The sequence below is a fragment of the Saccoglossus kowalevskii genome, chromosome 13 (assembly GCF_978046115.1).
Source record: "Saccoglossus kowalevskii chromosome 13, keSacKowa6.1, whole genome shotgun sequence".
Taxonomy (NCBI): Eukaryota; Metazoa; Hemichordata; class Enteropneusta; family Harrimaniidae; genus Saccoglossus; species Saccoglossus kowalevskii.
In genome coordinates, this window is record NC_140653.1 from 11,714,375 (window position 1) to 11,727,353 (window position 12,979).

At 34.1% G+C, this 12,979-nt stretch overlaps 1 protein-coding gene across 1 annotated transcript in view; it reads left to right on the forward strand.

Annotated features, from left to right (window-relative positions):
* Positions 1-12,979, forward strand: part of LOC100371678 (uncharacterized) — a 45,086-nt gene that overhangs the window by 22,806 nt on the left and 9,301 nt on the right. The window contains exons 4-6 of the mRNA XM_085506926.1: positions 2,583-2,686; positions 8,512-8,667; positions 9,831-11,778. Coding sequence (XP_085363052.1) covers positions 2,583-2,686; positions 8,512-8,667; positions 9,831-11,778 — 2,208 coding nt within the window. The remainder of the gene's footprint in view (positions 1-2,582; positions 2,687-8,511; positions 8,668-9,830; positions 11,779-12,979) is intronic.

Here is a 12,979-nt window from a genome sequence, read left to right on the forward strand (position 1 = left end):
GAAATTTGCCTTATTTACACGTATCGGCAATGCAAGCTGCCATGCTACTGACGTCACAAGGGGAATTTCTGTACGCAGATGAGAAGCTAATGAGGAGCCTCGTTTTAAAATACACGAAAATAAAGTTGCCGTAGACTGAGTTTAAAACACATTTTTTCACTTAAAAAAATAATTCATGCTTAGAAACATAAAAATTAATAATATTTGTGCATCAATTGATAATTTTAGGCGTGAAAATAGCAGCCATTTCACAGGCACTTTAAGAGGAATGGTGTGATCAAAATTTGGATAAACCCCAAAACCTAAATTTAAATTTACCTGTAAAAGCAACTGTTTCCAAGAAAAGACAGCAATAATACATTTTGGGCTGCAAGTGCACCTTACGTATCCCGTGACTGGATTTGATATGCCCGACTGGCAGTGATCAATTGAAAGATCACACACAGACAGTATGAAAGTATACTAATAATGCATTAGAACCTAACTTTATTTTTGACCAATTCAAGATGGCTAACTGTCTGTAACATATAACTACTGTCAAGATTAGTGGTATGTTAATTATCCACTGTACAGTGAATGCAATGTTTAGTTTGTCTATTTTTATTAGAGTTACGTGTCTATACAGAGCAAATACTGTATGGAATATATAATATATCTGCTGTACATAATATGTATTTAGAGCGCGGAGGGGGAGGGGTTGAGTGATGATTGAGAAACCAAATTATACAAATACCGTGTGAAATAAAAGTGCATGTATGTTCTCAATTGGGTAATCATCATTTTTAAAGTGCCTGTGAAATTCCAGCTACTTTCTGGCCCATAATCATTTGCTGGTACATCAAAATTATTATTTTTTTATGTTTTCTAAGCAAATGAAAATTGGTTTCAAACTAAGTCTATGCCAATTTTATGTATTTATTTTATGTATTTTAAAACGGCTCTTCATTAGCTTCTCATATGCATACATTCGCAAACATGGTACTACGATCCACAATCTCTATGTCTGTTGATGTTTTCCAAGTTTGTCACAATCGAGTTTGATGCCTGACTCGCCTTCTTGTTATTTAGCAGGTTACTGGGTATGTCTATACACTGATGTATTTGATCGTCTGAACACAAAAAAAAGATTCAAAATTAAAATAAAAAAAGAAAATATTTTAACATTTTAAAAACTGAACTATAGCGATAAATGAAATGAAGAAATAATAAAAAAAAATAAGTCGCGTGTCAATGAATCAACATTCTGTCAAATGGGTGTACGAGTTGACCCTGGGGTCATGACGAGGACAAGTGCATGAAATGTCGCCTTTGATTGGATACCAACAATAATTGAGAGTAACACATTAACAAAACATCCCAGTGCGATTCCAGTTAGCGTGATTGTCATTAAAAAATGACTTGGTCGCAAAACAGACCAAGTTGCAAGAAAACCAGATCAAGTTGCAAGAAAAGGTCACAGAGGTGTGGAGTCGTCACCTCTTACCAGTCACCAAACAATTCAATAACAGCGAAAGTGAAAACACTTAGCAGTGTGTAAGTGCTCCATAATTTCCTGTTTTGCATAACTACAAAATTATTGCTACCTCTTGCATAACACAAACAAAGTGATATTCCGGGTTGTGAAGATTCAAATCGGTGAACATCGACTGGTGCGGAATAGTACTGTCCCAGGTCTAAGTTTTCAGCACTTGTCATTAAATCTAAGTAGTTCTTTGATAAAAGTGGAAAGTAGTTCAGTAAAATGAACCTTACTGACGGGATAAGGGGGGTCCATCCCAATGTTTCATTGATTTCATAGCTGCCAACAATACAACATTTAACCATCATGAAAACAACTTTAACTAAATTTTCCAAAAAAAACAACGAAAAAATGTATTGCTAATGCACTGTAGTATTGTTGAATGATGCAGTATTATATATTGAGCAAGATTATGGCTCATATTTTGGCATTTGGTGGGCGTGGCTATAACACAAGATATATCACTTTCAACAAGAAAATCAGTAACTTTCCTTTTCAGTGGAACACAAATTAAAAACTTGGAAACATGAGGACGGCATTTCACAGGCACTTTGAATACATGTGTGTGTTACTAAAATTACTATTAATACTACTCAATGAATGCTGCTGCTGTGCTATGGTCAAAATAGTTTACGATTCTGTTCATTGTTTTGCAGAAAGATATCTTCCAAAGTCATTTTAATCAGTATAATAATAATAAATAATAATGATGTTTTTATGAGAATATCATCAAATATTCACTAGACATGCATTGGCTGCATCAACCAACCTGCATACCGATCTACGGTATTCTCACAATAACAGCTGGTATTAGTTTTATATCTATTGAAGATGGTATATCTCCTTGGTTATACCATTGCCAAAAAATGTAAAGCAAACCAGATATATATTAATTTTGTAATTCATCAATAAATAAGTTCACCCAAGTTATATATTCACTTACTGGTAGATTATTCACCTTTGAACTTTCCAGCGACATCACTAACTTATTAATATACATGTGTATGACTAATCACTTTACTATGCCGTACACGTAATGTGTTATTTTTTTTTTGTAATGTAGGAGTATGGGCCAAACATCAAATCAAGGCAGAGACGCAGTTTGGCCCTTATGAGGGTGAAAAGAAGAAAGTTAGTGATACATGTGATCCTTATTACTCATGGGAGGTAAGTATAACATAATATTGTAGCATATCAAATGAAAATAGATATTCTTTTGCAATATATGAGTTTGTTTCTATGTCTTAAGTTTGCACTCTGAGAACATTCCTAATACCTTATTGGGGTTTTGTAACTATTACTGTAACAGTAATGATAGAATGTTTTTCTATGGTCCAAATAAGTCAAATTTTAATGATTCGATGATACATTGTATGCTTTTAATTGAGCAAATATAGTTGAACTAATACACATGTAGAACTAAGTGTTCAAATTCCAATGATACTTTCAGCGAGTCTACAAATTCCCTTCGACCTGTAGTAATTCAAACCAAGGGTGAATCTCAGAAAATATTTCCAACTTTTCAACTTTTGAGTGACTAGTGAAATATGCATTAACTACTGTGTTGAGTATGAAACAGGCTTATGCCATATTGTTAGCTGTGTGTATTATTTATTTAGCTAATTCGATGTAGTAGCGATCACATCTTGAAGTCATGATGTAGATAATTGTATCAGATTGGCAGCCATTTTATTTGTGAAAATGAAAACTACATTTTTGTTATTGTAAACATTATGTTGTTTTGAGACCATGTACAATGTAGTTCAATTAAAACCATAGTATTGCTTTCTTCACAAATTAGTAAAATTTAAAAATCTAAAATTTAAAAATCTAATTTTTTTTCACAGATTTGGCAAAATGTGTTTTTATATACATGTACATTGTACATGTTTGCTCATGTCATCTGGGTTGGGGATTCTTATTCAAGGTGGCCAGTAGGCTGTCTGTGAAACAGTGTTTTAATTTTAACATGTATGCATGAAAACATTTGAACCTTTTAAGTGCATGAATAGAATAAACAGGAATATAGTAAGGCTCATAGGAAATTAATTTGCTGGATTAAAATTACCATGAAAAGAATTGAGGCATAGACAAATGTGTCTTGATTGATTGATTGATTGATTGCATGGTGTAGTACCAATTTGACAGATTTTTTCTATTATCTTATAAGCATTTGTAATATCTACGGTGTCGGGTTGTTTTATTTGCTGTAATATTTTGCGGTATCTTTTGCCCACTGTTATGTTTTTAGCCGGCATAGTCCAACTTTGAATACACAGATAAAATTCTTTTTTTTGTAACCTTGCTTGTGTTGATCACTTTGTGGTAATTGCATGTGATCATTATTGATTTTGACAACAAAACTTATGTTCTGACTCGCGATATAAGTTTTAGAAAAAAAAAAAAAAATTCTAAAATTGGAGTCATCAAAATGACGACTTGTTTATTTTAGACATTCATTAGACTTGGGCAATATCATTTCCTATTAAATGTAGATATTCTAGTTGTGTGTGCATTCAAAGCTGTTTGCAAATTTAACATACATATTCAAATTTACTCATATTTAAAGCGGAGGAGTTGTCACATGCGCATGCGTAAGATGGCCATAACGTGTCATTGTTTACAAACAAGCGTCCACCCATGAGCCTTTTTAGGGGTGTTGTTATCGTCGCTTGGGACTCAATTCCTGTGTGTGCGCAGGTATTTTGAGTAGGTACTGTAATTTACAAAATCCAATCATATGTTGTTTGACAGTAATCCCCACATCAAATTTGTCACTTTTATGATTTTTTTACTGATACAGTTGCAAATATAAAGTGGGCGTAAATAGATAATACCAAAGATAAGTAGGGTATTGCTTGAAGCAGTGTTGATATGTCAAAAAAATATCAACCCTCGTTCTTGCAATACCATGCATTATTATACACCTGTCACCATAACGCCATAAGCTACAGCATGCCGTAATTTTACGGGGTATTTTCATCCTACCATATTAGGAAATGCAAATTCCAAATATGGAATGATTACGCACGTAAGCGTCCTCTAATAATAAAAACAAACATGGCTGCGACCAGGGTTTAACCGAACTCCATACAAAGAAGTTCGCTGATTCTATTCTAAACTTTTTGGATTTCAGCATTCCCATGATGTAGGAAGAGATGTATAATAATAAGGTTCTCAGACAGTACGCTGTCGCATCAACCTCTCTTTGCGCATTGGTCGACATTGCCATGTACTGTCTGCATGTATACTTTAAGGTATCTTTGTAATACCTTATATTATCTCCGGTATTAGAAGCAAATAACCTCCGAATAGTTGTGCTCAGTCGATCCAGGTTGCTTTTTAGAAGTACATCCCAAAATTGCATTTGTTGTATCGTGACTAATTTTAATTTTCTTGTTTGTTTTGGTTTTCATCTTCTGAATATAAATCAAATTATCCATATATCAGTGCAAGTTACAGAATGTGTAATGATATAAAGAAAATATCTCTCAGGATCTCTTGACTTAGCTGTACTGTTTTCAATTCAACTTAGTGGTTTGTAGATTACAGCAGATAACAACTATTGGAGCCCAAATCACGCCCTCAATCGTCTTCTTCAAGTAACCTCACATTTTAATTATGGTGGAAACAAGATCGTATGTAATATAGCACGATTTTGGCTTGACGAGGAGGTATATGCTCCCTAATATCTATTTGCCAGAGTAAATAAATATCGCTATAGATTGATAGCTCAACGGAAAACAGAAAGACACCAAGATAAAAATCGTAGAAGCGGACACAGTACGGTAACGCGTGTTCCGAGTGGGTTTAGATTGGCAACTGTTACACATATCACAACAGTTGGACAATTGCCAAATGGGATTTTTGCATGACAATAACTTAAGCGAATAGGCTTTAGCTGCCGTGTTTCCTGTTTATTTACTAGTACCTAAATCGTACCTCCTCCATGCTCAGACTTTTCTGCCAGCTCAACAGCACCGTGCCATGTTTTTTTCATACTAATTATTTGAGGGCACTGTTCTGTTTGGCTCTGATCAAACTAAATTGAACTCTGGCAGATCTCGGCTCTTGTTCGACCCCGAACGTGTAAACGCATTGGAGATAATCTCCTGTTAATCGGTGGGAGGAGCAGTAGTTCGGCTCCGATAGAATGCTGCTGTGTGAACATAGCATATATGACAAGGATCACATGATTTTGAGACTGAGTGTGACCTGCAGTCACACTTATGTATTTGAAATTGAAACATCGCTGGTTACAATGTCAGAACAATTTCAAAAACGCACAAATGTGGTCGACCAAACAAGACGATACCCATGTCATGATTGGCAGACTTAAAACTGTTGGACAAGGGCTTCATGCAGTTCTTGTATCACTACAAATACCAGATTTTGCAGCATTTGACAACTACTGTATTGGGTAGTATCAGATTTTAATGTATGTGAAACACTGTATTTGGAGCATGTTTTACAGTCTACCAAAACATGCAATTACGGTGTCTTTGCCTAAAGTTCAAAACAAGCAAGCGCGATGTCTTTGTCTTGTATGAAAGATGTCCCTTTGTTCTACAATTAACATTACAACAACAAAGTTGTTTGCAGATACATTCAAGTCAAGTGTAGATTATCCTCTAAAACCGCCATAATAGGAAGTTTACAAATTTGTTTGCATATCCTTACAAAAAAGAACTGTAAAAAAAATCATTATTGTCAGTAAATTTTAAAACTGTATTTTCATTACAAAACTGATGTTTTCTCCAATTTCATTTTGACTAAATGAACTCCGGTATATAAAAAACCTCTCTCAATTTGTCTGCACTTTTTAGTCCCCGTTCGGACGCAGTCTGAAAATGGGGTCCTATGTTTTGACCTCTGTGTGTTCGTGCGTGTGTGCGTCCGCACATGTATCTTAGAAATGCCTGGACCAATCACAATCAAACTTCACACATACATCATACATAATATTATACATATGCATGTCAATCTGTTTCACGATTCGGCCATTTTTGTGCTAAAAATCATCAAAATCAAGCATTTTTCAGCTGTTTATAGATGGATTTTATTCAAAATTGGTATATACATTATTAGACATTATAGGACCTTGATGCACATTATTTTGTTTTTCAGATAAAATTCAAAATGGCCGACTGGCGGCCATTTTGTTTTAATGAATGTAGTTCTAGTGCCATATCTCTGACTTGCTTTGACTGATTATGTTCAAATTTTAAATATTCATTATAGATCATGTCATAGATATACAGATATTGGTTTGAGGATTCTATTAAAAATGGCCGAATGGTGGCCATTTTTGTGCTAAAAAATCATCAAAATCAAGCATTTCCCCGCTGTTTACAGATGGATTTTGTTCAAACCTTGAATATACGTTAAACATTATAGGACCTTAATGCACATTATTTTGTTTTACGATCTGATTCAAGATGGCCGAATGGCGGCCATTTTTGTGCTAAAAAATCATAAAAATCAAGCATTTCTCGGCTGTTACAGATGAATTTTGTTCAAACTTGGTATATACATTAGACATGGGACCTTGATGCAAATAATTTTGTTTTTTCAGATTAGATTCGAAATGGCCGACTGGTGGCCATTTTGTTTTAATGAATGGGCTTCTAGATCCATATCTCCGACTTTTTTTGACTGATTATGTTCAAATTATAAATATTCATTATACATCATGTCATAGATATACGGATATATTGTTTTGACGATCCTTTTCAAAGTGCCCAAATGGAGGCTATTTTTGTGCTAAAAAAATGCTCAAATATCAAGCATTTCTTGCATTTATTGATGGATTTTGTCCAAACTGAAGGTTCCTGATTCATAATGGCTGAGTGGCGGCCATTTTGTTTTAATGATTGGGCTTCTCTTAAATGCTTTTACTGATTATATTCAAATTTTATATATTTGTTATACATCATGTTAATGTCAATCATTTTAATGTTAAAAAATCATATTCCTGACATGGTTATATTCCAGCTATTCTACTATAAACAAAACTATATATCTTAAATTTGATAACAGGGACTGTGCCGTGCATGGCTTGTTTCAAAATAATTTAGTCACAAGTTATTCATGCATCAAAAATGCGTGTTTTAAAAAATAAATAAAAAAAATATAATTTAACCCATTGTTAAAACTATTCCACACATAAATCAGAATTTTCATTTCAAAGTTGCAAGCCTTATTAGAGTGACAAAACTAACAATTGTTGACAATTTTTAAAACCATTTTTTCACGTCACTAATTTTGAACACATACATGTATATTTTTTTTTTTCACGTTTTGATTATGTGTTTAAATTTCTGTTACTTTTGAATAAATTTCCAATGTTATCTGAATTTGTGTGGGCCGCAATAATTCCAAACAAGGCACAATTCTCGAAACATGTTTTTGCTTCATGCAAATTGAGCCTATTAAATTTGTCATATGTAGCTACATTTTAAATGTTTTTCAGTATATGCATTTTAGTTCTGATACACGTATTTGTTGAAAAAAAAAAAAAAAAATTTGCAAGCTAGACACAGAGAGAAATAAAAGAATTGCATACAAGGTGTTGCGGGAAGAAAAAAAATTAAAATGTAAAATGAGACATCGCTCACAAAAAATTGCACTGGTCACACTCTTCCAGCCAACCCCATGATTTTGAATTGTTAACATCTTAATAACTTTCATTTTACAAAGCATGCATGTATTAATAAATATGATAGTTGTATTGTTACTGTTTCTTGTATTGGTTGGAAATAATAATAAATATGAAATTGTTTCATTTGCAAAAAATTTGACTGATTGAGTATAAGGGAGATAATGATTTTCGTTCCTAGTTTTGAGCAAATAATCTACACATGACTGACTTGCGATGCTTTATCCATAGTATATGTACCCACATGAATGACACATTGTCATGACAACCCTTTAACAAGAGTCACTCTGACATTTTTTAATTTCATTAATAAGCATTTATCTTGATGTTGCAGATTAAAGGCCCTAAAGGAAGGAGGTTGTTCTGTATTGATGCATCTGATCCCAAGAAATCTAATTGGATGAGGTATATCAAATGTGCACGCTATTATGAAGAACAAAATATTGTGGCAGTCCAACATGAGAAACAAATCTACTACAAAACTATAAAGGTGAGAAAATATTACCAGTGTAGTGAATATTTTGTTGGGTATGACAGTACTCATTGTATCTCAGGTGCATGCTGGATGTGCTAGAAAGGGGATTTATAACTTTGGTTCTGTGAGTTCACACACCTGTAGGCCATATCTTTTAACATGCATGAATTAATTTCATTAAAATTTGGTACACATGTGACGTACTAACTATTACAAGGCTACTCCGCTGTTGACAGAGAGGAGCTGTTCGTACATGTATTACTGATTGTCCATTGTTGTCATTATCCCTTGTCATCAACTACATTTTCAAATTTTTTTTCAAACCGATTTTTAAACCGATTTGTTCAGTTTATGTTAATATCTTCAATTCTCTAATTTATGTGAATATTTTTTGTCATTCTTGGTAACAAAAATTGGTCTTTTTTTCAGCTCTATTGCTTTGATATTTTGATGTAGATACCTTGGGTGGACCTCAGTCAGATTTTTAAATTTTGTGATAATTAGTTGAATTTTCTAATTTTAGTGAATATTTAATTTTTCATTTTTGATAAAAAAATGCTATTTTTAACTGTCTAACTGTACAATATAGTGATACCAGCCAACAGGCAGTTTGTTAAACTTACTGATTCATGTACATCAAAGGGCGTTTTTGGTCCAAAAAATGCTAAAATTGTGTGCCCTGTTGTAACTTTCAAATGCATTGACGGACTTTCATGAAATTTGCTACAAAGGTGTATCATTAAAACATACGTGTATGTCAGTTTTGTTTTTGGATCCGTGCATGTTAAGTGTGATGTTTGGGTAAAAAAAAAAATGTCCTGTCTGTGAAATGCTTTGACCTATTTTCATGAAATTCGCTACTAAGCTATATCTCTCAAGCATACAGATGCTCATCATATTTGTTTTTGGATCTGTGTATGTTAAGTATGGTTTGGAACTCAAAAAGTGTAATTTTTTGTCAAAAAGTATGGTGTAAAAAGTGTTTTTGCCCATTCTCAGCAATGGATTTGATCAATTTCATTCAAACCTCACATATAGGTAATACACAATATATTACTTGTGTTGGTAGACATAATTTCATAGCATATTCCTTCATTAGTGATAGTGTTAATTTACCTCTTTGTGTAATTTTATCAGGTAAATGTCACATTTCTTTATATTTTTATATACTCTTGCAGGATATAAATGCCAATGAAGAACTATTGGGTTGGTACAGTGCACCGTTTGATTCAATGGGCGATGGAAGTACCATGTGTACTACTGAGGCTTCAACATCTAAGAAGAGGTTTACATGTGAAAAAGGGGAAGGTACTGAGAGCAGTGAACTAGCAGACCAGGAGGATGTGAAAGGTCCAAAAATTAAACCTGTTTTAGGAAAAAAATCAAAGACATTCAGTGACCCCAAAGCTGCTTGCAAATCAGATGAGCAGCATACGTCTCAGAAAACTGCTAAATGGAGTAACAAAGATGAAAAAAGCTCTAATAAAAGAAAACGAAAAGGTGCTGATTCTGAGGATGCAAAAGTTATGAAGAAAATTAAAAAACTCAAAACAAATGTGGGAAAAGGTGCAAAAGCTAAGGATAAGAAAGTCCTTGGAAAGGGCAAACAAATCTTAATATCCATTGGTGCCAAAAAGAAAAAAATGCAAGACAAGAAATCTGTGAAGTATAGTCTGAAGAAGATTGGAAAAATTACTTCTATTAAAGAAAAAGTTGCAAAACATGCATCAAAGATGAAATCAGTCAAAGCTGTTGAGGGTGGAAAACTTTCTGTTGGCAAAAAGACTGCCAAATCGAAATTGACAAAACAAACAGGTGCTGCTGGGCATGAAAAAGCCATGGCAAAATTAGGAAAACAGGTTGTGCAGTTAAAAATACCCAAACTGTCAACTGGCACAGATCTTGAGAAGAAAGGTACTTCGAAAAAGCAACTTGGGAAAGCAAAGATATCATCTACTGCTGGAAGTTCTGGTAAAGCAGCAAAACACAAAAAGATAGCCGAGGGCGACAAAAAAAGTGGAAAAATTAAAAAACAAATTGCAAAGAAGAAAACAGAATCGAGTACTGGACACCCTGGTAAAATAGCCAAACAATCTGCAAAGATTAAAACAGTGAAACAAGCTACGGACTCATCTGCTAAGAAAACTGCAAAATTGAAAAAACTAAAACCTGCAAATGTTGGGAAATTCAAATCTCAAACTGCTAAGGTTGAAGTAAAGAAACCTGGCCGGAAGATGGGAAAAGGCAGTGCAGTTAGAAAACTAGTTAATATAAACAGAAAGAAAATGTTTCTTCCAACTCTAAAAAGTAAAACCAAAGGAATTGGAAGAAGAACAAGAAGTAACGCATCTTCATTTGCTGGTAAGCAATTGACTGTTAGAAAGAGGAAGATTCCCTCACACAAAAAGAAAGATTCAGCTAGTGCAAAATTAGCAAAGAAATCTGTAGATACAACAGATGAGACCAATGAAACACCATTAAGTTCCTGTAGTGGTGATGAAGGGGTAACCTCTGCAGTTATGGATGACACATATAGGAAAGAAAATGAAGGAATGCAGACTGAGAAAGACATGGAGGACTATCCGTATGATCATCGTGAAGTTGCAGAGAAAATTACAGATATTATAGCAGAGGAAATGCCATATGCGGAGGAGGAAGATAGTATAAACAGCAATGACAAATTAAGTAATAACAAAGAAAATGATACAGACAGTGTAGGGAGTGATATAATTGAAGGTGTACAGGATGTCCCACTGAATATGGATATTAACAATGCTAAGGAGAACAACAGTGTAAGCGATGTGGATGATATTCCAGATGATATTGTAACCAGTACAGGTGAAGATAGTATGAATGACAACATGAAGCAATGCAGTGAAGTCTTGAAAGATATTATTCTAGACATTCAAAATTCAGAGAAAAACTTAGCAGTGGACAGTAATGAACAAAACTTAATACATGGCGATGCCAATGAGACTGTCTGTATCAGTGTGTTGAAGGAAAATAAAACTGAAGGAATGACGTTAGAAGTGGATGATGTCCATGTGGAGGAACCTCGTGAGGAATTAGCTATGGATGATTTGCCTGAACTGGACAAAAATGTTGAAATTGGAGGACTTTATGAAGGTCAGTATTTACACCCAGTTTATTAATAGGGAATATTATGCTGCAATTGCCATAATAAACTCCAGTCACCAGGATTTAACTTAATGTCTTAATTTCCATGTGATCCGATTTTCAAAACGCATGCACATTTTGGCAAACTTGAAAGTCACTACTCTCAGTTGTACATGTATGTACAATTTGCCTGCACCACGAATGTGTCACATGGTGTTATAGCAGAATATTATGCTGCAATTGCCATAATAAACTCCAGTCACCAGGATTTAACTTAATGTCTTAATTTCCATGTGATCCGGTTTTCAAAACGCATGCACATTTTGGCAAACTTGAAAGTCACTACTCTCAGTTGTACATGTATGTACAAATTGCTTGCACCACGAATGTTTCACATGGTGTTATAGCAGAACTAAAATTGATTTTTGACACAAAACAACCAATACTACACCCTTTGAAACCAGTCTGAAACCCTCTATTTTTAGCTCCGCTGTCGACTTTGTCGTGCGGAGCTTATCATATGAGTGAATGTCTGTCATCATCATTCGTGTCAATGTTTTACTTTTTCGACTTCTTTTTGAAAATTACAAGCCTGAAAGCTTTGATACGTGGTGTATATGTACCTTGGGTAGACCTCTCTCAGATTTGTTCATTTCATGATGATATCTTCAATTCTCTAATTTTGGTGAATATTTTTGGTAAAAAGTGATATTTTCGACTTCTTGGTAAAAACCGCAAGTCCAATTGCTTTGATATTGCTGTTATGCATATATAGGTACTACATGTGGACCTTTCTCAGATTTGTTCATTTTGTAATGATATCTTTAATTCTCTAATTTTGGTGAATATTTTTGTCATTTTTGGTAAAAAGTGATATTTTCGACTTCTTGTTAAAAACCACAAGTCCCATTGCTTTGATATTACATATATAGGTACTAAATGTGGACCTATTTCAGATTTGTTAATTTCGTGGTGATATCTTCAATTATCTAATTTTGATGATTATTTTTTGTGAAAAGTGATATTTTTGAATTCTTGTTGAAAACAGCAAGTCCTGTTGCTTTGATACTATACATATTGTTCATTTTTAGTCCCCGTTCGGACGAAGTCCGAAAACGGGGACTTATAATTCGGTCTCCGTCCGTCCGTGTGTCCGTGCGTCCGTCCGGAGTCATATCTCAGAATCCCTTGGACCGATTTCGTTCATTCT